General features: G+C 37.4%; 1 protein-coding gene across 1 annotated transcript in view; it reads right to left on the reverse strand.

Moving 5' to 3' along the window:
- The window catches only part of LOC146459374 (TNF receptor-associated factor 2-like), a 31,581-nt gene extending 8,081 nt beyond the window's left edge, over positions 1-23,500 (reverse strand). The window contains exons 1-5 of the mRNA XM_085089609.1: positions 23,284-23,500; positions 15,857-15,914; positions 14,837-14,941; positions 4,382-4,546; positions 776-853 (exon numbers count right to left, since the gene is read on the reverse strand). Coding sequence (XP_084945735.1) covers positions 776-853; positions 4,382-4,546; positions 14,837-14,941; positions 15,857-15,914; positions 23,284-23,429 — 552 coding nt within the window. The 5' untranslated portion in view covers positions 23,430-23,500. The remainder of the gene's footprint in view (positions 1-775; positions 854-4,381; positions 4,547-14,836; positions 14,942-15,856; positions 15,915-23,283) is intronic.
- Positions 23,501-27,694: the final 4,194 nt, after the last annotated feature.

The raw sequence follows: 27,694 nt of genomic DNA on the forward strand, positions 1-27,694 counted from the left end.
AAACGCGTCGTAAATAAACGATAAGTATACAACTACAAGAAGTCTTCCGTTGTGCTGCTCACTAGTCTTTGTTAAAAAATTTATTAAAAATTTTATTAAATCGTCTCAGACGTTAAATGCGTCTAGACAACTTTAACGTCTCTAGCATAAACACGGCCAATGTCTAGTAAAAATCTTTTTCAGTGCAGGTATCTTGAATCAAAACAATTTTAGTATCTTAAAATTTGAACTGAATTAGTCTTCAATAGTTTTTCTCTGAAACTAAAATAATATTATTTGAATTCCATTTATTTCAACTGTGGATGAAAGAATCAATAAATAAGGAACCATCACAGTTATGCACGTATACTAATCAACTTTGCAACTTAAACAGCTGCAAAAAGAAAGCCTGCAAAAAATTCAGGCTTGGACAGGATTACAATATTAGAATCCACTACCTTTGTGATACTGGTGCAGTGCTCTCTCAAGTTTGTTACTTTAATTATTAAAAAATTTGGGCAACAGTTCTCACCTACTTCAACCACCTTCCCCATAGCAGCACTCAGTACCATTTAACCATTGTCTGACCAAGATTGACCAATTTTACCAATGGGCCAAATGCAGATAGTAATTATTAAATAATTACTACCTACTTCTTCTTTATCTTAATGCAAAGTCTGAATGGCCAAATGTCCAGAGCAAAGCCCACTGGTTTGAGCACACAAAAAAAGACACAATATAGGTACTGAGTACAAAAAATGTGTCAACGATTAAATTATGGCTGCAGATGTGTTACCTTTGCCCGAGGAATGCCATCTTTGTGGCATTTTTCACACTCCACTGGATATGCTGGGCACTCCCTCTCACGATGCAACTGAAGGGAAAAAAAACACTTATGCACAAGCCATGTTATGTACAAGTCACAAACCTTTAAATACTAAAATGACAATTATGCCTCACAATATCAGTAACAATTTGTGGAGCGAAATCTGAGTTCCACTCTGATAGTACAATATTCTCAGTTGATTACTTTCAATTTAAATCCTGGCACTCTATACAAAGTATTTATTTATTTACAAAACTTCCACCTTCACTAGTTAACTCCCATGTAAAATGAAGTTAATGCAGTAGATAAAAAAAGTAATCAAAGTAAAATTAAAAAAAGGAAGGCTAGAGACTGCCCAACAGAGCTAGGTTCCATTATATTAAGTGCACCAATTAAATTTTAATATAATAATACTAATATGTAGTATTAGTATAATTACTCACTCCCAGGTGATTATAGAGATTCTGTTGATCTGATTGGTCGAGGACTGCATCATATTCTGCTATAATCACCGGGTGCAAGGTGATTATAGCAGGAGCACTAATTTTCAAAACGGCCCCTTAGTGATTCATTAATGTTTCTGAGGAAGAAGTAAATAGGATGAAAGAAAATGCAATTCTGCAGCTAAGTTCAAGGTGACACTTTTCAAAGGCAAGATATGAAAATTTTGCTAATTGTAATAAAAAACCCTTTTAAATGGCATGTTGTCAATGTCGATGGCTTAAAATGAAGACAACAAATTAAGTTTAAGTTAAATTCGCAAAAGATTTTCTTTATTTAACAGACAGTGATTTCACAAAGAAAAGGAATTTAAGACAGAATTTGAAAGCATGGAAGTAAACAAGATGAATAAATGTCTCTCTGAGTTTTACATTTCAGTGTGGAGAAAAGAGGACAGTTTTTATAATCTGAAGCTAGTTTGTTGTTGTTCTAGCGGCTCTCGACCACCGTCTAAAGTCACTAACTCACAACAAAAAATTTCATCAGCGACAACTGTGTACTTGTTTAGTCAAGCCAATAACGGACTTAATTCATGCCTGAAGTAGCTTATCTCCGAGGGCAATTTATAAACGTCCGTTAAAAAACAACAAGAAACAAGAAATTGTGCAACAAAATACTAACACTTGTGATCCCGGCTCGAGTTTTACACCAAACAGCTTGGTTCATCTCCATCTATTCTGGTAAACAGGCCAGAAAAACCCAACATTCATTCACAGAAGCCAATGCTTCGTCTCAATGAAGCAGCAAAGAATACTGTGCAGTTTATTAATTGAGCATGTGATCACCAGACTGCATGTCTATATTCATTGACACATGTCAATTTGAAACAAACAAACAAAATCGCCATTTTTCGGATGGTTCTTGTTTTTCTCTGATAATCACCAGAGTAATTATTCTCCTCAGGCTCCGTAAATATTGGTGAATGTTCCTCTCAAGGAATATTCACCAATATTTACTTCACCTTTGGCAAAATAATTGTTAAAAAGTAATGGTAATGTCTAAAAAATTAAATGTCATTCAAATTATGTATAACAGAGAGCGAACACATTATCTACCCCACCCCACCCCCTCACTGGTCAACAATAAAATTACTGTTTTTACTAATAACTAGTAACAACAACAATGTTATTTAAGTATTAGTAACAGCAGCGTTTAGGACAAATAGACTTCCAGGTGCTAAAGTTATCCACACCATAACTCAGATAAGCATTAGGAACTGCATTGTTATAGTAGTTAACAGGACAGGACTTAAATTGGTGAAATAAAGAGGAGGAAGGTACTGAGGAAGGCAGGCAATTAAAATAGCTAGTTTAGAAGAGTGTTGTGGGATAAAAAGGAATTATTACATCATCATTAGAACTATGGCGAGTTACTCTTTGGTTGGCACAAGGTTTCACAAACTGGAAAATAGTGATGTTGTCAATGGCCAATATGGTACTTAAAGTGTAAAACCAAGTCCTTTAACTCATGCCAGTATAATTTAACTCATTAGTAAGTATTAGTAGTTTATAGTAATCTTTGATGCTGGACTTGCTTAATTTATTTTTATCTGAGAAATGGCATCTGTAACATCAGAGTATGTGCCCTTTAAAACTTCTATTTGTTCCAGGTACTGGTGTATACACTGTATAATAATAAACTCTATAAAAAATTAATTGCATGCAATCAAGTGCATCATATCTGGTAAGATATATTTCATAAAAGTCTTCCAGGAAATACACGTGCCCCCAACAATTTGTTTAGAAATTGGCTTGTTAGTTTCAGATGATACTATTTTTCTCAATTGTGTCAGCCTTAAGGGTAAATTTCCACTGGCTGAGTGGAACAACATAAGTGGAGAATGTTTATCTCACACACCGCTGGGGGCCTGGGTATAGGTCATGTGACCTTAAGGTGGGTAGTTGTTTTTGTTGCATCCACCATTACTGACCCTCCCACCCACCCACCCTCAGCATTCAGTTTGTACACTATGTTAGTATGAATGTACGAACCTTGTAGTTTTGGTAGTTATTCCATTTGTATTGTTTGTAAGTTGTACACACTTTTAACAATAAGGGTCAGGCTGCAACAATTGTCTTGGTATGGCTACCGGTGGTGTGAGAGAAAGTAACATCTTTATACAACGTAAACATTATGGATTCAGCAATTCTGCAGTCTGTTGCGCCCTTTGGGTGCCACATTCTCATCTCTTCCAGTCTCCCCTCGACCCAATTCCTTGCTTGGTGCTTCTTTTGTGTTTCAACAGACTACAGATATACATACATGTATATTTTGAAAGAGAATGAAATGCAAGCAATCTATTCAAATTTAATAATTTCGAGAAACCCAAAATCATATCCCCATTCATCCAAACTTATGCTCCAGTTCACACAATCATTGCACTTGCAAGACTGCTAAAAAAAAAAATAAATATTAAACTTTGACACTCATACTTTGATTTTCCAGTCAATGACAGCCGAACCTCCACTAACAGCCACCTACTCCACAACGGCCACCTCTCTATAACGGCCACTTTATTTTGTCCTGGCGGACAGTCCATACATTAGCTCTTGTTTAAACCTCTCTACAACGGCAACGGCCACTAAAGTGCATCAACAACTGCCAAAATAACCTCTTGACAACGGCCAGTACAGTACTTTTTTGTAAAAACCTTTTTTTATAAACTGATGCAGTAATCGACATTTGTCTTCGGAACACTACGTTTCTGTATCCATTTTAATGATATACGTATTTTGATTGTGTTCCATTTATATGCTGCAGTAAGCATAAATTGTCTACAATAATATAGCGAATGTTGCGAACCTTGCTCATTTCGTCTTGTTAACATTCTGATTCAAAACACTATTTACGTTTTATTGTGTATTTTATCTATATGTATTATTTAAGATTGGATTGCCATTATAGGCTACAGTAACCATGAACTTGGCACATTAAACATGATTGTTGTACTTCCCGAAAAAAAAGGCGTCATATTACACCCCTACCTCCCCATAACGGCCACCTCTCTACAACGGCCACTTTCTTCTGTCCCCAAGGTGGCCGTTGCGGAGAGATTAAACTGTATACTATTAGTACCTGCATCTCGTTAAGGTTGAGTCGTCTTTTGCAGAATCCGCAACTTTCTAGTCTACACTCGCATTCGTTTTCCAAGTGCTCTGAAAGTTCAGCTTTTTTTACCAACATGCCACACTCAGGATGAAGACAGGGGATCTTCAGGAACCCACAGCTGTTAGTGTGGCTCTGTGATAAGACAAAAATTATTTTCTGATCAATGTTACAAAATAAATTATTATAATAATTACTGAAGGGGTCGGTGCATAACCAACCTTACTAGCAATAGTGCATTATTTTCAGATTGTTTTTAGTTGTTTAAGTTCAGATTCACCAGATTTTATGCATGAGGCCTTGAATTTCTTCAGGAAACATTTCCCCATTTGTCTGTTTCTTTTAATGTTTTGTTTGTTTGATTTAAGGGGTACGATTTCCGCTTTAATCATAAAATGAAGCACAAACAAGCAGATAAAACATTGGAGCAAGGACTGAAGAAACTCAAGGCAACAAGCAAAAAATGAAAAGTAAAATAAACTACATATATATAAATTTTTTTTTTACACTCAGTGACCATAAAAGTTCATTGTTCCAATAATTTGTAACTTCTATGGGTGGCTTGTTACATTTGGGCCTGCATGGTTTTCTTGATGGGAGGTGGCAGATTTACAATAGTGAGAGCTATATAACTCATTACAAAGCATAAAAAAGTACAAACAAGATGCCTGGAGGCATTCATGCGGGGTGTTTTGGTCAATGCAAGCATTAACTTTGAATGGCTACCCCCAGTCACTGTTAATTTGTACATTAACTAGCTGTTATAATTACATATTAAAGGAGTGCATTTGATACCTTACATAGCACACATTTGGCTATGATGGTTTGTTCATTTCAATTTGACTTGATTCATTTTAAGGTTTTTCGACTTTTTTATGCAGCTTTTAATTCTCTATCGCAAAAAATCATCATGTTCACTGAATGTTAATTTTTGAAGTTTCCTTTCCAAATTTATAACTGCATTTCTACTGCTTCTAACCCAGCCTGAATAAAAACAAAGTAACTGGGCAAATAATCTCTTAATTTTGATGGTGAACACAATCTTGAATGTGTCTGCAGGGATAATACTTGTGAATCTGCGCATGCGCAATGAACGAGTTTTAGCGATGGTTGGGGTTTTTTACTTGGTTGGTTGGTTGGTTGGTAGGTTATTAACTTTCGGGCAAACACAGTAAAAGAGTGATCGTAATGGAGCAGAATTTCACTCTGGCGCTGGTCAAAATTAGCCAATTTTGCATTTTCGGAAGGGAAACACACCTCTTGGAAACTGTGAATCAAAAGAGGAACTTCTAAGGGATGCTCGACAGTTTCAACAGCAGAAATCAAGCATTAACGGTGAAAAAAGAAAATATATTGTTCTTTGATTGGTGGTTTTATTAGCCCGATGATCCGGCAGATCTCAAATCAACCCGCGGAGTTCCTTGGTAAAGTTCCAGTGTTTCTAAGAAAACAACACACAAATAATTACAGGTTTGATTGTGAATTTGTACTGAAATACAATACTATTCTAATAGACTAATTTTTTATATTCCGAACAGTTCTTGCAAAATTATGTTTCAAAAACGTGCTCTGATAAAATAAAATTTGCTTCAAAATTGACTTCAAATCGCTTGCAAGTCACCTCGCGGCAAAAATTATACGCTTTTGCTTCTTAGGCCCGTAAAAAGACCTATCTGAATAAATTTTTTATTTAGGAAACCTGTATGTGTGTTTTTCTATTTTATTGATCAAACATGACAACTCGGTGTAATCTTGTGTAAACAAACACATGTCCTCGCAACTATAGCAGACGAAATTCGCCCAGACAAAAGCCACAATAAAATTCATTCAAGCTCCAGAGCGATAAGATAGATTCAACAGAAAAAATTTAACCACTGAAAATTTGCATTGCAGCGCTTGATGTATTATTATATTTATGTTCACTTGGATTTAGCCAAAAAGCAACTTTAGCAAGGTTTTAAAACCTTTTTCCGATGTTATAAAACGCGACAACAGCCATCGTTTGAACGAGGAAAGGAATATTACCATGATGAGAACAGCAAGATTTAGGTCACGTGCTATAGGCAACCAAAATCATTCACATGTATCAAGTTTCATTCGGCAACAAGAAAAACTGGATGTTTTCTTGTAGATTGGCAACCACACAAAACCACCAAAAAAAACGCACACATCCACCTTTGTGTTGCTTCACGTATCGGAAGGAATCAGAGTGCATGTGTTATTTAATTGTTTAATTGTTTATACATAACACATTCCGTAATGCGGCAAGTATCACTTTACGGTACGTTACCACTTTTCACTTCTGCATTCAAAGTTGGCTCACAGGAGCCTTTCATTCTTTCACCCTGAAGCTATGAGATTGGATTGGAAAGTGGCAAAGTGAATGATACTAGAAGTAAACCCGAGTTTGTGATGGGTCTGACAGAGAAAAATTATTGCTTTCATATGACATTTACACAATATTTTTGGAATGTCTTTAATTATTGAGGAAGTGCTATACAAGACAGTATAAATACTTTATTTCTACTTGCTGCTACCATTTACTAGCTATTAGAAAGGTATTTTTTATACACTTTGCAGAAAATACCGCTGCTATGAAGCAATAAACATTTTGAACATTGAGATCTAATTAGCACATTGAAAGCCTTGACCTCAGATAATCAAATGCCTGTGCATGAATTCACAGAGAGAAAAATGCTATCGTAGACAATATACTGACTTTATTTCGACTTGCTATTACTTTTTACTAGTTACTAGAAAAGTATTTTTTAATACACTGCACAAAAATCCGGCTACATGGGTGTGCATGAATTCACAGAAACAAAAATGCAAGTGTAGACAATATACTATTTATTTCAACTTGCTGTTACATCTTACTAGTTACTAGAAAAGTATTATATAATACACTGCACAAAAATCCGGCTGCATGAATTCACAGAGACAAAAATGCTATCGTGGACAATATACTATTTATTTGAACTTGCTGTTACTTTTTACTAGTTACTAGAAAAGTAATTTTAATACACTGCACAAAAATCTGGCTGCATGCCTGTGCATGAATTCACAGAGACAAAAATGCTATCGTTGACAATATACTGTTTAATTCAACTCGCTGTTAATTTTTACTAGTTACTAGAAAAGTATTTTTTAATACACTGCACAAAAATCTGGCTGCATGCCTGTGCATGAATTCACACAGACAAAAATGTTATCGTTGACAATACTGTTTATTTCAACTTGCTGTTACTTTTTACTAGTTACTAGAAAAGTATTTTTTAATACACTGCACAAAAATCTGACTGCATGCCTGTGCATGAATTCACACAGACAAAAATGTTATCGTTGACAATACTGTTTATTTCAACTTGCTGTTACTTTTTACTAGTTACTAGAAAAGTATTTTTTAATACACTGCACAAAAATCTGGCTGCATGCCTGTGCATGAATTCACACAGACAAAAATGTTATCGTTGACAATACTGTTTATTTCAACTTGCTGTTACTTTTTACTAGTTACGTACTAGAAAAGTATTTTTTAATACACTGCACAAAAATCTGGCTGCATGCCTGTGCATGAATTCACACAGACAAAAATGTTATCGTTGACAATACTGTTTATTTCAACTTGCTGTTACTTTTTACTAGTTACGTACTAGAAAAGTATTTTTTAATACACTGCACAAAAATCTGGCTGCATGCCTGTGCATGAATTCACAGAGACAAAAATGTTATCGTTGACAATACTGTTTATTTCAACTTGCTGTTACTTTTTACTAGTTACGTACTAGAAAAGTATTTTTTAATACAACTAGTGCTACACGAAAATCCAGCTGGATGGCTGTGCATGAATTCACAGAGACAAAAATTTACGCTATCGTAGACAATATACTATTTGCCATTACTTTTCTAATAGACGTGAAAACTGCAAAGGACCGCGAACGATAATGCTGTCAGTTGACGTAGGATCTACAAGAGACCTAATCAGCCAAAAATAAACTGTAACACAAACTGCAAGGCTGATACTACGTGAAAGAGTTGACTTTGCGAGACAACAACCCGACAGAAACCGACAAAACAGGGCTGCAACCGTGGACAGCTGTTTCGTTCTTATTGGAACTCGTCAGCACAGTGTAGCAGTTCTATATGAAACTAGCGACAGAGCCAGCTCAAATAAAATGCAACAAAACCCATGTCCTATCAAGTTTCGTACTTTGAACCTGCCCGCTCCCCGAATCACGCGTTGCCACACCACTTGCCTCAGGGAGAAAGCAGACAAAGCATCGAATTCCTGTCTCGCAAAGGCAACTGAATGTAGATGGCCAAAACCATCTTAACATTGAAACGCATGGACAAAACCATGCTTAAAAGGCACAGCATATCGGATCCGTAAAGACCTACGGCCCCAAAAAATGAAGTAAACGTGAAAACTGCAAAGGACCGCGAACGATAATGCTGTCAGTTGACGTAGGATCTACAAGAGACCTAAATTCGATGCTTTGTCTTTTATTTGAGCTGGCTCTGTCGCTAGTTTCATATAGAACTGCTACACCGTGCTGACGAGTTCCAATAAGAACGAAACAGCTGTCCACGGTTGCAGCCCTGTTTTGTCGGTTTCTGTCGGGTTGTTGTCTCGCAAAGTCAACTCTTTCACGTAGTATCAGCCTTGCAGTTTGTTTACTTTTCTAATACTAGTTACTAGAAAACAACCCTGAGCAAGTTAGATTTTTCAGTCAGTGGCCATTTGGCAACCATGCAACTCCTTTGTTTTAGCCGCCAAAGGAAATATTTTAATCACCAGAATATATTAATAATGATAATTTATTAATTATTAATACTTATAGTTAATAATTATTAATATTTTTGCAAAGTTAATAATTGCGGGCGAGGAAAAGCGAGCCCACAGACTATTCTTGGTGGATGTGGTGGTAATTAATGAAAGAGAAGAGTGGTGCTTAAAGAGTCTCTTTCAACCACAGGCCTTTGCGCGCATGTGTTATTGTTTACGCCACGCGGCAGCCATCTTTGGAAGCTCTCGAATTTCTTCTTGTCAAAGGATCAGTTGAGTACACTTTCAAAGATGGTGGACCTAAGTCATGAAGTAGAAATGGAAGATTCGGCAGAGAAAGAGGTGGTGGAAAATTATAATGGCTCTCCGGTTGCCATTGCAACCCGAAGATTACAAGCTGCTTCGACTTATTCAGGGACAAGTCAACAAATTTCGGTCCCACTAAACCGCGTGGTGAGTAGAGAACTAGATAAATTTATTTACGACATCTTGAACGAAAATATCCCTAAATATGTAAGCTTGTTTATTTTGCAATTGCCTCTTAGACTCGCAGCTGTTCAACAATGTGTTCAAAGAAATCTGGGAAATACCGCGGCTGTCCGTGTCGAGATGCATGTCAAGATGTGATGCCACTATAGTTGCAAGCGTGGAGACCAGAAACCTCCGCAAATTCGCTATTGGTGTTTCGCTGAAAACCAAGATCAATCGTCTTCTGGTTCTAGAGGTTGAAAGTGCTCTCTCGCAACAGAATCGTCTTGTTTTTTTCATTCTTTGGCGGCCTACCACGTTTTGGCAGAGATCGCGACAGTTGGCCCGACCACAACAAAATCGGGTTTTTTTGGCACAAACTTAATTCAATAAAAAAAAAAAACCCAAATATATAGAGAAATTCTGTGATGTAATGATGTCTTAACACACCGGACCATGAATCGTTCACATAGCGCAGAAGATCCTCAGAAAAAGCCAGGACTCTGAGAACTGAAATTTCGATATAAGCGAAAATGGCCGCCACACGACTCTACGCCCGCAAAGCGCACTGGTTGACAGAGACTCTTTAAAGCTTACATACAGTTGCACATCAAATATGTGATGCTGTATTTATCAAGTAGAATTTGAAAAACTTTGAAAACCCAGTCAAAAGCTGGCTGTATGTACAAGAATCTATTTCTGGCACCACGAAATGTACAACGCGCGTGTAGCGCTGTCGTGTTTGTTGAATTTATTTCTGACGGAAAATTTACCGCGGCCACAAAAAGAGTATTTTCTTCGATACAATATTTCACAAAAAAGATTTCTTGAAAAAAAAAGGGAAAGGATTCTGAAGTATTTCTATACAGCGAATAATTTGATCCAGCACTGAATGCAAAACTTTCACAAAGTATGCAAATTTCAATAACGGTTGGGCATAAATTTCGTTGGACATGAAAAGCGACGTTGATTTGATAAAGACTTGACGTATAACCGTTGAAAACAGAAACTTCTTTTCTTTGTCAAATTCATTTCATTAAAAAAAAACTCAGTACAGAGATGATGATTTAGATTAAAGGGACAGTATCACACTATTTTTAGTAACACATCGAAAATCAGAAAGACGCTATTCGGTTGATAAAAGCCAAGATATTATGACGAAATTCCATTAAAAGACTATCAAAATGCAAAGAAACTATCCAAGGATATTTTCGCCAGCAGATGACCAAGATAGAGAGGGGTTCAAATTTGAAAACGTCTGGCGAACGTTTTCAAATTTCGCTGTTGCAACGCACTAAAAATCGCCGGTTGTACTATATTTTGGTTCAACCTTTCGTCTTAGAATCACTATTAATGTTTCTTTAAATAAGCGATTGAGAAATTAATTAACACAGTGTTCAAAGTTTAAATTTAGTGAATTTTGGCAAAAAATCATGATATCTCCCATCGATCTCCCATGATACTGCCCCTTTAAGTACCACGACGTGAATCCACAGACTAATTTGTTTTGATAATGATTATTTTTCCGCAATGGCGACTGACAATTTGTGTCAGCCAATTTTATGCCTTGCTGAGGACTTTTCCATAAATTTCCCTACCCTCTGGAGAAATTCTTCATGTGAACACCCCCCAGCTAGCCGCTCAAATATTTTCTGGAACTACACTTTCAATAATTACTTCCACGTTCATTTCATCACCGTACTATATTAAAGCTCTTCATGTGCTAGGCAACCAAACGTTACTCAGTCATGCAGAACAAAGATGTTCACTTGGTGCATTTAACTGCTGTTTTAAACACGGAGCGATCCTATAAGACCAGGCTGAACAGTTCAGACTGTCAATCAAAAATCCCAAACGCGCGTATCGGATTGGTTGATTACCAAAGGTCTTATTTTAGCATGTTCAAGTTCCCGCAAATTCGATTCGAAAGGACGTGACGAGTCGGCGGAAAAGCTGTTTTAGTTCGAATTATTTTGTTCAAAATCAATCCAACGAATGTGGCTACAGGAGAAGAATTTAGAAAGTTAAGTTATCCGTCTATTTTGAGATCAGAAATTCATTTATTGGCTGGTAAAATCTTATCCTTTCGAGATATTTCCGAAATGATTAAAAATAAAGTTCGTAAACAAACTCTGTCTCGAAATAGGTTGTTCTTCTGAAACCGGCTTCCGAGATGGAATCGCTTCGATCCTTTGTGTCGTTTAGTGAGGGAGAGCTAAGTAAAGACACAAAGTCGCGGAAGTGAAGCCTAGAAGAAACAACGGAGCGGGCAACGGAGGAGAAAAGTGAAGTGTCTCAAGCGGCGAGAGACCGCACGCAAGACGACGGAGCTGGTAATCTTTTTGAAGTCGGCCTCTCTATTGCTTACTGTATAAACTTAGAATATATTTAGTACTGGATAATTTTAATACTGATGTGAGAGCCATTGCCATTATCATTTCATCCATAAGATACATGAGAGCAACATCAGGTCATGTTTTGTTTATATCTTTGGTGACTTTTCGAATTAGCAAATTATGCATGCCAAATACATGTATGCATGATCATGTACGAAATGTGTTTAGATACATGTTTTTATTTTTGACTTGTGCATAGAAGTTTAGAATTTATTACTGATACTTCCAGCGGATTAGTATCTATCGATCACGGGGGGGCGTGTCCTTCCCTTTTATAGGATCGCTCCGTGTTTAAGTTTAGTTATTTAGCCTAGTTTTAAACAGGAAGATCTGAAAAATTAAATGTACGATCTATTCACCTAGAAAATACTTAAGACTTCATCTTTAAGTGCGGACGATTCAACTTTTTTCTTTTGATCTGCTAATTCCTTGGTTGCCAAATTGGCAACTCTTGTTCACAGGCTGGTCGCCAGTGACGAACTTTTAGTCGCCATGGCGCCCAAAGTGGTCGCAGCTTGAATTGGAGGGTTGGAAAATAATTTTTTTATACACTACGCGAAAATCCGGCTGCATGGGTCTGCATGAATTCACAAATACAAAAATGCTATCATAGATGGTATGCTATCTATTTCAACATCAACTTGCTGCATTTTGGATGTTGAGATCTACATACCTAACTTAATTTAATTTTTTTTCTTTCTCTTGTTCTGTAAATATTGCTTGTAACCACAGCTCACCTTGACTAGCTCTTGCTATATTTGCGGGCAGTGTACATTTCTTTTAAGATTTACATGTATGTCAAGAGTCAATAAACTGAACTGAACTCATCTAATTAGCACATTTACTTAAAGTGCACCTAACCCCCAAATTTTTTTTTCGCTTAAATAAATCTTTGCACCTGTTCGAAGCACATTGAGCCTTTTTGCGCCTTTTTTCAACCAAATCTTGACTTTTTATAGGCTGTAAAAGTTACAAAATCTAGCCATCATCTGTCCCATAACCGAGCTAGTAAGGGGCATGGGTCTATTCCTGAATTGACGTCACAAACTGCTTTGCATGCATTTTCACAAAGACTTAATACAATGCAAATCAGTTTGTGACGTCAATTCAGGAATAGACCCATGTCCCTTACTAGCTCGCGGTCATGGGACAGATGATGGGTAGATTTCGTAACTTTTACAGCCTGTAAAAAGTCAAGATTTGGTTATAAAAAGGCGCTAAATAGCGCAATATGTTTCGAACAGGTGTAAAGATTTATTTAAGAGAAAAAAACATATTGGGGTTAGGTGCACTTTAAGCCTTGATCTCAGTTAAACATATCTGTGTCAAATGTTACACCAGGATAAAAATCTATTATAAAACCTCATGAATTCACAGACTGAGATAAAAATGCTACCAGATTGTTCATTGCGAATGATCCCATGTATGTCCTTACAAGTTTATTGAAGTGTGAAAGAAACAAAGCCTCTGAATTCGAATTTAGGGACAAACACACTTAGCTGGTCGAATTACACAAACTCCATCAAGTTTATTGTTCTTGTTTTGTCTGATTCAGCATGATGTCTGTCCTTTATCAAAGGCAAATAGGTCTGCAACAATGATTCCCGATTATGGATAGATAAGAGTTTATTTAACAGGAGTTACCACCACAAGGTGTGCAATATCATTTGCACATATGACATGAAAGAAATATTGAATCAATGTTTTACATGTAAGACAAAAGCTTTCCATAAAATAAATAACATTTTACTGCATGTTATCCAGCTTTTAAATGGTACAATAATTCCTATTGGTTACACTTGTAGTTTCTGTATGACTATAAAAGCTTAGAGCCTTAGGTTCACTGTTCAAGGTACACTTTTCCTTGTGGCAAGATCTCTATTCAGTAGTAGGAAATTAGCTCTGTGTTTTTTAACAAAAGTCCTGCCCTCCATTCCCAGGTGTTGTTCTTATGTAAACATGGTACACTTCTCCTGAGCGGGTGTGTGGGTAAGATTCTGCAGCAACTTCCCCCAAGATTTTGCCAGTAATATTTACCTGCCAATAATCCAATCCGACCCAGCACTAGCTATACGTGTTCAGTGGAAGCGTACACTGTACAGTGCTGGTGACATAGGTGAGGCTTTAAAGGTCACCTAGCTAACGGATCTGCCAATACTCTTGTTCTTTCCTGTCAGCGGGTAGTGCGGGGAAGATAAGTGAGGCTTAAAAGGTCCTACAATCACTGGACCTGCCAATACCCTTTCCATACTGTGGGTGGTACAGAGAAGATAAGTGAACCTTAAATGGTCACACAATTGAAGTGACTTTTCATGCCAACCACATGAGATGTGTCCCCCATTACACCAAACAGTGTCCAGCTGTGTTTTGTCTGCTTATATATTGTCCTTAATCTTTTGTTTTTAACATGGAACAGTGACATTAATAAAATGTAGGTGCAGATCCTGATTGGGCCATGTTTATTGAAAACAATATAAAAACAATAGAGGACAAAAATATCCCTTGTAAGGGAGAAGAGGAGTATTTTAGGTTAAATCATGAATAAATTAATTAAAGACATTACAATTTGTGACTGCAACGAAGAAAAAGATATTCAGTCAAAACCTAATAAATATAATGTTAATTCTTGACTATGGTGAAGAATACGAAGAAATGGAACTTGATCGAAGCCTCAATGTGGTCTGCCTCAGGCATCCCACGTAAATAATTTTGATTTTATGACTGCTTCTTAATTAACCTCTGCGAAAGGTTGCTACAGACTTTTTTTACATGTACCTCCAAATGCCTGACTTCTCCTATCCACTCGCATCCATCATCCATGAATGTGCAGTGGACTACAAGGGCTTGTACTTCACGCCGCATGAAGTTATCAGGAAAAACCTTGACAATAAATATGAAAACATGTTTATCATCAAAAAAATTAATAATATCAAATAAAGAAAATAATGAAAAAATATAGAACAAAACTTACACAGACACTAGCCTAGCTGTCTCAGTCCCTGGCCCCAACCCTGGCCCTCCATTTTACTCTGACAATTAACCCACTTTGTTGTGCCACTGCCAGAAACTTTATGCATGGAAAATTTCCTTTGGACTGTTTAAAATGTATTTATTTATATATATAAAAAAAGAGTGAATTAGTGATGGAATAAGGGATGGGTTTTGGGGAAGACTAAATCATAAATGCATTTCTTGCCTTCAATTCAAAATTGCTCCAGATGAGCCCTGTTTTGGCACAGAGACCAGTAATCATGTCAGAAACTTTGTTTGTTTAACTTTTGAGCAGATTTTAAATGCTCAAATAAACAAATTTCAAAAGTTTCTGCATACATAACAGATTGGGTAAAAGATGCAAAAAAATGCACCCAGGCAAATGCAACTTATTACCGGTTTGAGAAAGCAAAATTTTGTGGAGAAAAAGCTTTCATTCGGGAGATTTACTGACAACTATAAGAAACCAGGACTTTTTTGCTCCATATCTGGGAGAGTTGGTATGTCTGAGTCAAACGTATAAAGTCTTAACTTCCCATACTAGTTAATGATAATCAAAGATTAGGGAGCGACATTTGATGATCACCATCCCAGGCTCTCTCTCTTTTGCCAATTTAGTGATGATGTCATCTCATTCTGCCCCCTCAAAATCTGCGGGAGGGATACCAGATACACATCCCAAGATCCATTCATTCAGTGTCCCATAGAATCTCGACTCCAGTGCAATCTGTATAAGGAATGTGATCATTCTAATCTATGTTGAACACAAATTATAATTAATTAATATTAATAATTAGGGTATACCTCGTTTGGAAGAACTTCTTCCTGGTCTTGCAAACAGGTCATTCTTGATGTTCCATTTCTAAAACAAAATCCATAGAGAAAAATGAGCAATATTAAATGCGGCATCTAGAAGAAACCTTCAGTTGGTAAATTATAATTTACCCCTAAAACCCATATTGAAACCTATAAAACCTAAAATTTAATGTAAGATATTGACAGAAACAAGGGCATGTACTTTGTAGGTAGAAGTTTAAATATTGATAAAAGGATATTTAAACATGATTAAAAATTCAAAATTAAGATCAATAAATAACAGATGGACACTAAAACAGCCTGTTGAAAACCTAAAATGCTCCTGAGGGGTGGCCAACTGCTTGTTACTTGATTATTCAACACTTTTTGTCGCTCTGTTAAAATTCAACCAGACCTGTGGGAGTGAATTCAAGAAGGCCAGCCTAAGTTGTCTTTCAACTTTTGACCATGCACTGTTGAATGATTCTTGGGATTTCCTTCTGTGCTTTAGGGCCAAATCTGGCTTAAATACATACTTAGCCAAAAATACAATACATAGTGCAAGCCTATCTCCAGGGTTTGGTATAGTGCTACATAATTGATCTCAACACAATGTACATGCAGTGTGGATATCTATACATCTGTTAGTAAATTACTTGTCTTTGTGCATAAGTACAGTATAATTCTGCTTATTAGCAGTAAACTTGAAGGGTTACGGTTATTCCGCAAAATAAAAGCTGCCGTGAAAATTTTCTCAAACTTTCTGTGATTGTTCACTACTATGTACAATTTCAAGAAATGAAATAAAAAAAAAAGACGTCCATGAAAGAGCTATGATCCACTCAATTTACCCCATAATAACTTGCAATATTCACTTTGAGTTCATTTGATATAAGACTACTTGCCATGTCTGGTGGTAACAGAAACAACATAGATAAATCAAGTCTTTGAAAAACCATCAGCATAATCAGCAATTAAAGGTGAAATTCTTGGCAGGGAAGCAAAATATGAAGCAGTATCAACCCAAATTGCTTCTTGTGTGCGAGTTCTCAGTATGCACTATTATTTTTGTGGCATAACTCATTTTTCTACAGGTCATCGATTTTTTTCTAAAAATTTTAGACATAAAGAGGATAAACGAGAATGTTGTATCAATCAGCAAATGACACAGGCATACTCAGAAAAAATAAAGAGGATAATAGCTAGGTTAACAAAGCTAGATAAAAGCTAGGTCAGCATGTTGCTTGTTTAGTCGGAAATAGGAAAACTGTTTTTAATGTGCGCACACTAGCGAAGCAAGAAATTTTGCCCAGATAGAATGGGCAGTGCAACTCAACGGAATCACCTTGAACTTGTTTCCTCTTAAGGACGGTTCCCCCATTTGTTTCTGCGCATACGTTCTACACATCTCGAGATACTCAAGTTTCCTATGGGTGGTGCCTACTAAATTATACAGGGCTATTTTTGCACATTTTAAAACTATGCGGAGAAAGCAGAATTTAGCAAGTGCTTTTGGTATTCAAAACGAAAATTGAGGGTAACCGTGCATTTCTCAGAGATAATAAGCAGTGCTGTCAATAAGTTTTGAAGTAGCCATTCCCACCGGGAAATTAGGGGGCAGCCTTCTTTTCAAGTGCCAAAGGCACGAGCTTCCTAGGGGGGTCTGGTATACCTGCCAACTTTTTCTGAGTCCAACACGTGACATTTTTGTCTCGTCATGACCGGGATTTCCGAAAACGTCCGAGCCACTAAATTCCGAAGATTTCCGATGATTTTCCGAAGACTTCTGAACGTTGCCGAAAATGTCCGGCGATATTCCGACGACCTTTGAACACTTACGATTCAAACAGATTGTAGACATTTGAAAGCTTTTGCGATTGTTGTAGGGAGCAAAGAAATAATACATAACAAATCTGAAATGAAATGAAGATTTTTTAGAACAACTCGTCCGGATTTATGAGTCAGGCGTGAGAAATTGTCCTCAATGCGTGAGATCGATGTCTCTAGTTCCCAGACGTGAGACTCACGCATAATGCGTGAGAGTTGGCAGGTATAGTCTGGAGGCATGCCCCTTCAGAAACTTTTGAAATTTAGATGCTTGGAAATGCTATTTTCAACGTTTTCCAGACAGTATTTGGGCCTTAAGAAAAATCAAAATTAAAACTATATTAACCATATTCCATGTTTATTACAAGCAATCTTTTCTTCAAAATCTCAATCACTGGCTTTTAAAAAAGAGTGAAATGATAAAATCTTTAATTGCTGATTCAAAAAAATACATTCAATGTTTTAAGTTCATGTTGTCCTTTTGACTTTGCCCTTTGGCGACCTGGTGTACACTAATAATTATTGGTAACAATACTGAAGTTTAAGTAAGTTGTCCATATCAGATTCATATGCACTTTCTTCCAACATGCGAAAACCTGGGATCTACAATCGACGAAAAAAATCTTGGGAAGATTCCAAATTTCTACCTCGATTAGACCTTCCTCCCCTCCCGGGCCTGTTTCAATGTTGAGCTTCAAAAGTAAATCTTTATGCATAAATGAATTGTGGGGAATCCAACATTGAACAGGGGAGCAGGCGGGAAGGGGAACCGACAAACAAAGGCCTCAACATACGAAAGTAATAAATGTGCCGATGTCTTTATTTTATACCCACTATCTGTTGCCTTGTTGAGTAACCTTTCCAAAACATTTTGTCGTTGATTGTATGAAAATGAAACAAGTTCTGTTTGTCGTTATAACATCTGAAGCTTTTAAGGACGGTGCCTACTATTGTTACTGCGCATACGTTCTGCGCATCGCGAGATACTCGGGTTTCCTATGGGTGGTGCCTACTAATACGGGAATATTTTTGCGCAGTTTAAAACTATATGGATAAAGCAGAACTTACCAAATGCTTTTGGTATCTCAAAAGAAAATTGGGGGTAACCACGCATTTTTCAGAGATAATTAAGCGTCAATTTAGAAAAAAATCCCATACATTGCTTTATATTTTGGCATTTTTTAGAGATATTATTGCTTAATTATCTCTAAAAAATGCGTGGTTACCCCCAATTTTCTTTTTGGATTCCAATAGGCCTTGCTAAGAAAAAAGCGCACAAAAATACTTCGGTATTAGTAGGCACTGTCCTTAAGATGGACAGTTAAGGTTATGTTTTACATATGTACAAATAGTCTTCCATCTATTGCCGGTATCTTAGATTAATAAACATTAATTTTACGAAATGCATAAAACATATCATTGTTGGTTGATGATAGCATGACAAGCCGTGATATGAGCGGTGACAAGCCAGAAAATTTCGGTTTTATAAACATTCAAGGCGTAGTTTCAATTATTAAATATAGTGATGGACCTAAAACAATTCTTTTATGCATGAAACATGTAGCGCCAATACATGCTTTCTATTGCTTTCGCTTTTATAGATCATTGAACTTTGTGGCTATAGTATCCTTCCAATACGGGCCAACAAAGTAATAGCGTTATGCTATGCCTTATCTGCCAACCTATTGCACTTTGTTAGTCTTAGTACCGAACGTTTTAATACTGATGAAACATGAAATGAAAATTATAGCTGTCCTACTTTAATAATAAGGTTAAAGTGGGTTTTTCCCTATGAGAACGATAACAAACTGTTACTTGAATTAGTCCGCTTTTTTATAGCGTCACCTGACAATCACAATTATTTTTGAGAGATGTAAACAAACGACAGCAACATTACTCCATAGGAAAATGCTTAAAAATATGGCAAGCTTGCTCTCTTTTTGCTACAACTTCCATGCAAATGTGTTGATTTGTCATTGAATTCTTCATACATGTCATTAATTTGTCAAATCACCCTGCCGTTACTGTCATTCACAACAATACTCCACCAACGCTTTTCTTTTTGAATAACAAATACCTCAAAGCAATTAAATTTAATGCATGTTTATGGAGTAATGTCCCATTTCACCCTTAAAAGAGCAATCATTATGATTTTATAGATTGGACCACTACAATGTTCACTAGCTAAAGTAGATTTAGGAAATGTGCTTACTTTAGTTTTAGTAGGCAATATTTAAATACCCTATTTTAATAAAACAAAAATGGAGTAATGTTGTTCCCGGCGGTAGAGTATTGATGTTAGCGATAAGGAGATCAAGTTGGTAATGTTGCAGTTGTCAGGAAGTCAATTACTGTGTTGGCAAATCAGTTGAGCAAAGTAATGTCCGCAAGGCACTAATTGTAGTTTCTCTGCTGGGGGAATTTGTTTCCAGAAATGGAAAAATTATATTGCAAACGGACATTCATCATTGCAGTGTTTGAGTGGAAAATTGCCCCTTCTTTATTAAAAACAATTGGCGCGTCAGCCGTACTTTGGAAAAGGCTTCTCTTGTTGGTATTTTCTCTAGATCTGCTTTACTATAGGTTATTAAATACACTAGTAGCCACTCGCGTTCCCTAACGTGGTCACTAAGGCTTGCCATATTGTAAACACTAAATGGCACGGACACGACGCCACTCCTTGAGATTAGCCTCTCTATCGACTGATTGTAACTATCCGCCACCACCCTAAAATAATATTAAAGACTGAAAATGGACACTTGCATTCTGTTCCACAATGAACTTTGTGGTTTACAGCGAAATCAAAGGCAATAGCAATAAGTGATAAGAATATGCTACATATGATAAGAATATGCTACATATGAAGGTATTTAGAAAACTACACTTCTTTTAAAGTACACATTAATTGCAAAAAGAAACCCATTCCTTTGGGAAACATGGAGAACAATATAACATAAACTGTAACTCGCCTCAAATGTTAGAAATGAGGTGTGCAAAATGTTCCTAGAAAACTTTCATTAAGTTTAGAGACCCGATGACCACACCCCATTTTGGCAGACGATTGACGAAAAAAATCTTGGGAAGATTCCAAAGTTCTACCTTGATTAGACCTTCCTCCCCTCCCCTGTTTCAATGTTGAGCTTCAAAAGTGAATCTTTACGCATAAATGAATTGTGGGGAATCCAACATTGAACAGGGGAGCAGGCGGGAAGGGGAACCGACAAACAAAGGCCTCAACATAAGAAAGTAATAAATGTGCCGATGTCTTTATTTCATACCCACTATCTGTTGCCTTGTTGAGTAACCTTCCCAAAACATTTTGTCATTGATTGTAGTCCTGTGAAAAGGGTGTCTCGAAAATGAAGACCTCTAAAACGAAGAGCCTAAGACCCTAAGACCCCGAAAACTCGAAAACGAAGGCCCCCAAAATTTTCAAGTATGAGTACAAAAACATAAAACTATGGCAAAAAATACATTATTTCATACCTCGAGTGAAACTTAATTCCTTCCTGTGGTCCTACCATGGTTATCCGCCATCTTGAGCTGAGCAACTGTGTTTCTTGGAATACTGACCGGAAGTGTGTTTCCCGCTCCACTGGACCGGAAGCACATTTCCGAACATCTCAGTTGCGCTGCTGGGTTTTTATTTAATTACCAACTACAAAGAAACGAGTGTTAAATCCCTCCTTCTGGGAATTACAACCACGCGATTGTGAGAGCAAAAGAAATGAAGCCAAGGCTTTCTACTATGAAAGTTGCTGTAATGATTTTGAAGTTCTTCAATCCCGAGTGTCGATTCCTATTTTTAACAAAATTCATCAGCCTCCCTGTAAAATAGGCCTTATCATGGTGTTCGATGCCATTTTGACGAGTAGGCAAACAGGCTTGAAATAACAGTGTTTGTATGGAAATCCGATGTCAAATAATTTTCATAAAATATCGCTTCTGAAATATTCATGAATTGGAAACTTTTGGTACTAGGAAAAGGATTTTAGGAAAAAAATTGGAGGGATGTAAGCTGTGCCAGAAAGCGTCCAGTCGTGTTTTGAACTTTCCATACATTTCCCTGTATTTTTTCCAGCGAACTATGGCTTAGTAGCAGTTCACGGCTGGTTTGCTATAGAGATAAATGTATGGATATACTCGGGATTGAAGAACCTCAAAATCGTTACAGCAACTTTCATAATAAAAAGCCGTAGGCTTCATTTCTTTTGCTCTCACGATCGCGTGGTTGTAATTCCCAGACGTTTCTTTGTAGTTGGTAATTAAATAAAAACCCAGCAGCGCAACTGAGACGTTCGGAAACACGCTTCCCGTCCAGTGGAGCGGAAAACACACTTCCGGTCAGTATTCCAAGAAACGCGGTTGCTCAGCTTAAGATGGCGGATAACCAGGAAGGAATTAAATTTCACTTGAGGTATGAAATAATGTATTTTTTGCCATAATTTTATTTTTTTTGTACTTATACTTGGAAATTTTGGAGGGTCTTTGTTTTCGAGTTTTCGGGGTCTTAGGATCTTCGTTTTAGAGGTCTTTGTTTTCGAGACACCCCTGTGAAAATGTCCCAGGCGTTCCACAACCCTTCGATCACCTTGATCTGCTTCAACTTTTTATACATGTACTTCCACCGAAAGGTTAACACGTTTAAAACTCCTGAAACGGCCTTTACTTAGACCCAGACGTTCGAACCGGATGTTTTACAATTATTTTTGCGGGATCTTTTCATTATTTTAAGCCGGTTTCTTGCTAGATCCTGTTCTCTGAAAATGGCGCAGGCGTTCCACGACCCTTTCGATCAATTTCCATAGCCGTGGCAAAGGTAAACACGTCTAAAACTCCTGAAATGCGCCTTTATTTCAACTCAGACGTTTGACGCGGATGTCTCACAATTATTTTTGTTGAATTTTTGCTAACATCAAATTGCTCTTAGGGCATCCAAAATGAAATATTTAGTGATTTCTCCTGAGAAGAACAAACTATAATCAGGTTTTTTCTCCAAATACGCTGGAAGAACTTAAAAAAATTGGCCAATTTTTTCAAGTTTCAATCCATTTCAATCTTGGCCATCCGTGGCCAAAGATAACTAACATTTGTTTCTGTGGAGTAGTAGAGTTACTGCAAACAAAACAGAACAATTATTTTACAATTCCATCGACGCAAATGTTTTTTGGCCATTCAAAGTAACAACACAACTAGCTGACACTACCCCTTTAATCCACGATTATAACGACTTCTGTCTTAATTATTTATTCTAATTATTTATTAATTCTTAATTGTATTAATTATTAATACGTCTAGTTTCGGTATCTTGTAAACCCTCATAATTAATCAAATAATAAAAAACAACGAGACCAGCGTCTCCAAAAATAACCTTTGTCTAAAATTTGCTTGTAAAATCAATGGATCTCAACAGATCTAGAAATCGGCTTCAAAATAAACCCAATTACAACGTCAAGCGCGTTTTGCCCCCGGGTTTTGCCTCAGTATCGTAAATTGAACTCCTCTATTTAATACTACCATTGGCTGGCATACGAAAGAGACACCAGAAACAAAAAAACGGAATACAAAATGCTACACATAGGTAAGTTAGGAAACAATCAAGAGCTTACACAAATAAAGCCCCAAGACAGGAAACGCAGTAGAAATGCCCACATCCAGTCTGCATCGCATCTCGTAACAGAAGACGACATGAATTGCACACGTACTTTCTTCCAATAGTTTGCTGGTCCGCACTGGATAGCATATAACCAGGCATTTTAACTCTAGACCCGTTGAGAACCTTCTCCGATGTTACCGAAAGTACGTACGTAGTCTGAGAATCGAAACCGAAAGCATAAAAATACTCTCACCAGAAGGAAAGCACTACGACCGGAAAGCACGCAGGGATGTGTGTTGCCATCACTCGTCACCTAAGGTGGATTCGTCATGTTAGTCGCACATTTTGTCCCAGTGCACGAACTGAGCGTCGGTGAAAGTCTTGTAAGTGATGGCTTTGAATAATTAACTCTAGTTATTGCATTTTATTTAGTCATGCATTATTTTAAATTCCATTTGTCTACTTTTAAATTTGTGTGTGTTTTGCTTATTGTGCAAGTCCAGGCAGGCAGAACTTTAACTTTTTTAAAAAAGGGGAAGTATCACGCAAATTTGCTGTCATTTCAAAACGCGAAATGCTTGTCTGTACAAGAGTACAATACAATACAATACAATACAACTTAATTGATTCCATCCACTAATGGCTTTCCAGAAACCACGAAATAATTGCCATGTTAATTTGTTTTAAATTAATACCCCAGTGCAATAAAACTATCAATTAGTGCCTCTGGCCAGAGACAGAGTAGGCCGATATGGATTGAAACTTGAAAAATGTTAGACTAATGTTTTTCAAGTTCTCGCATTTTTGTTGCCAAAATGTGCTAGAACAGATCATGAGTTGTTCCTTTCAAGAATTGAGTTGATTTCTTTCCTCTCGTCATTCTAGAATTATTTGGCAGCTGATTGAAGGTCTTATTTTATCGTCCAAAATCCCACGATAATTCCCCTTTAAATGAAATTAATTTTTTTTAAAAAAAACTACTGTAACCAAAGCATAAGTATTAATAAATTGTTGTTGTTGTTGTTGTTGTGGAGAGAGGAAAACCAAGGCCTAGGGAAAACTCTCAACAAAATTAAGGCGCACCTTTTTTTTTTTTTTTTGACTTTATAACCTTTCAAGGACCACTTCTACGAACAGAAGCAGTTTCAGCTGGATAGTGGTAGAATGGTTTGGTACGTCAATCTTTATACGGTTCTGAGGCCATCTTCGTTTAGAGAGCACATAGAGCTAAAACAGGAAAACCGTGTTTTGTCATGTGTCCACAAAGTGAGTAAAACCTTACATCTTTAAAACAGGATCATTGGATAATTTAGACTGCGAGCAGTCCCTTTTGCTCGAGAAACCGCGGAGAAAAACGCAAAAAAAAAAACTGAGCGAGCACGATATTCGAGGGGCGAGTTGCGCGCGCGACTCGCCCCTCGAATATCTTGCGCCGTCCTTATGACGTAGTCAAAGCCGAGCGGCTCTGGGCTCGAGAATGCTTGCGTTCTTTCTCGAGTAAAAGAGAGACCGGTCGTACTTTATGGGTAATTCAAACCAGAGTTTGGATTGGCTTAGCGGTCATTGCCGTAGCCGGAAAATAGCAGCCACTCAATGGATTTCTTTTTAACTTGCCAAATGAAATCAGCAAGCTAATTAAGACCTACTGCTTATATACTGTCGATCATTGCGTGTTGGATATGAGATGATAGATAGCTAACGAGACACAGCAGAGATTTTGCTACAAATAGTATTATCATCCCAATATCCAACCTGTGCGAGTAGAATAACTCGGTTTTCCAAAACAAACGGAAATTTTGCTAGACACTGATGATTTCATTTTACAAGAACATCCAGATGAAGGCCATGTTATGGTGACTGAATCATACACTTAATAATCACTGGTCCCGTGGCAAACAATTTGTTTTCAGGTTGCACCTCGAATCTCGATGTTTCCAGACCTGGCCCCGGTTGTTCGAAGAGCGTATAACTTAGTCCAGTGGATAGCGGCTCTTTGAACAACCGGTGCCTCATGTAAATTTACTGTAGAGCAGATACATTATAATTAACAATTAGATTATGAGCTCGAGATTTCTATCGCGTGATAGCTGATGAGGGCGCAGCCCGAATCAGCTATCACGCGATAGAAATCGAGAGCGAATAATCTAATTGTTTTAGTATAAATCTACTAGTCGTTCAAAACTAAACAAGTAAATTATCTATTTCCTTATCGCAGACACTTCGAAAACGCGAGGAAGCGGCCGCCATTTTGTTGAAAACCGCTACTCACTATCTATCACAGAATAGATAGCGAGTAGCGTAGCCAATCAGAGAACGGCGTTCGTGATAGAACACTAGTAGATTTATACTAATACTGATTATTATACCTGCATGTACTGTAGATGCATTCTAATACCTGCATGCCGCAAAGTTCACAGAATCAAATGATAGCAGTTAGCTTTACACAAGCAAACTGCATTGAGACAGCTGTCCTACGGTACCGTGTGACGATGGTTTGTCCTAGTATGGGTCTGATTAGAATGAGATACACGGATTTCGTTACTCCAGTTCCAGTTCCCGTTAATGCCAAGATCATGCTATGGCTTCCAACTTACAATACAACGTTTCCTTTTTAATTGGCTCTGCTGATTCGGAATTACTATCGTGACCGAAAGAAGGTTCTTTCTTTTTCTTGCTTGGATTGTCCAGAAGTAATCCACAGCTCGGATCCTTCCAGGAAGGTTCAGAGGTGTATAATTAATTCTATTGGCGATGATTTCATTATAAACCGTTCGTTTACTTAAGGTTTATGACAAACGAGAAAATCACTTTAGGTACCTTTAAGAGTCAGCGCCGCTTAAAACAGGTAGTTACTTTTTACAGCAAACATGGAAACAAACTTTTGGTACTTTCCTTGCTTGGTGTCCGTTAGTGAAAGGAGTCCGGCGCTTGATATAGGTTTGACCGTATATTTGAGATTTCAGTGTTTACTTAAAGGAGGGCCTATCGCATATCCCAGGATTCATATAGTTGGGTGGTGGCAGTACTGCTGCGACGTGCGCGACGTTTCACCACACCGTCAAAATCATTCGCTAGAAGTGAGTGTCCAGGGCAGGTGAAACGGAAACTGGGATTCAACTTTTTCGCTCTGGGGACTGAAAATGGGATTTGACACGTTGGAGATGGGATTTGGTCACTAGGATTAGAACGGACTAAATAACTTAGAAACTTGTAATAGGACTCATCTTTTTTCAATGCACTCTCTCCAAGTCTCTAGTACTTGGATTGAACTTCTCGTTGCAAGATCGGAGGGCCGCTGATTTGAAGCTAAGGTGGACTGTACATCGTCGTGCTGTTTACTTGGTTAGGCGGGTCACCCTCTTATATGTTTTTCCAGTTGACTCAAAGCTCACCCTAGTAAATTATTCATTTGCCCTACTTAATTATTCATAACTTCAATATCCCTCTAGTGTTCCCACTCTTAATTAAAATTTATCCTCTTGACTAATAATTTCAGCCACAATACTCGTTTTTAAAGCTAAAACAGACTTAACGTAATACGTAACATACAAAGAATTGGCCTGGTTAGCCGAGCCAAAGTGCTTATATGTTGTGGTTACCCAAGTCACCTACCTTCGAAAAGGGTGACTCCACTACCTTGCTGACTTTGTGTTTCTCATGAACTGAAAGAGTTCGTATTGTTTTGCAAGGGAATTTCTCGCCCAGAGTAGCTCGGAACAACTTTTTTCTCCATATAAACAGACCCTTAGACAAATTTTCTCTCTTCGCCCTGGTGTACAACATTAATGGTAACCTTCGACGTACTGCTAGGGGTAATCCTGCGATGGACTAGCACCCCATTTAGAGTGAAGAAGTAACATCCTCGTTTCTCTAAGGTATAAAAACTGCTTGACAGGCAACCCAGACTGCGAGCAGTCTCTTTCTACTCGTTTTTTAATTTGCATAATTTTACCCTCGCTTTGCGCGCGTTATCTGAGGGAAAAAGTGAAACTGCTCGCAGTCTACAGGCAACCTGAACTGAGATGGTGCAGGAGCGTGACCATGTTTATCCTAATTTGCCACTTGCTGTTTTCAGTTTCTCAGGAAAATTGAGTAGTTTTGGGTTTGTATCAAAGGCCAGAATTATTTCTGCACTATTGTCGCCCATTATATACACTCACGTCAAAGCGAGTGAGTTGGTCAGTTTTTCAGTACGGTATATGGCAAGCGCAATGCAACAGGTGAATTTCGGTAGAAAATACGTTCGTATCTGCTGCAACAAATAAAAACAAAAAATAAAATATTCGGTAGATTTTTTCACGCACAGAAAACATAATAAATGTCAACTCTATGATCAACACTCTCTATCATATGATTAAAATTTGCACATAGGTCGTTCCATTTAGCGCCCCTGGAAATAGGCAGTTCCTTGCTAGTAAATCGAT

The sequence above is a fragment of the Pavona decussata genome, unplaced genomic scaffold (assembly GCF_977016875.1).
Source record: "Pavona decussata unplaced genomic scaffold, jaPavDecu1.1 SCAFFOLD_219, whole genome shotgun sequence".
NCBI lineage: Eukaryota > Metazoa > Cnidaria > Anthozoa > Scleractinia > Agariciidae > Pavona > Pavona decussata.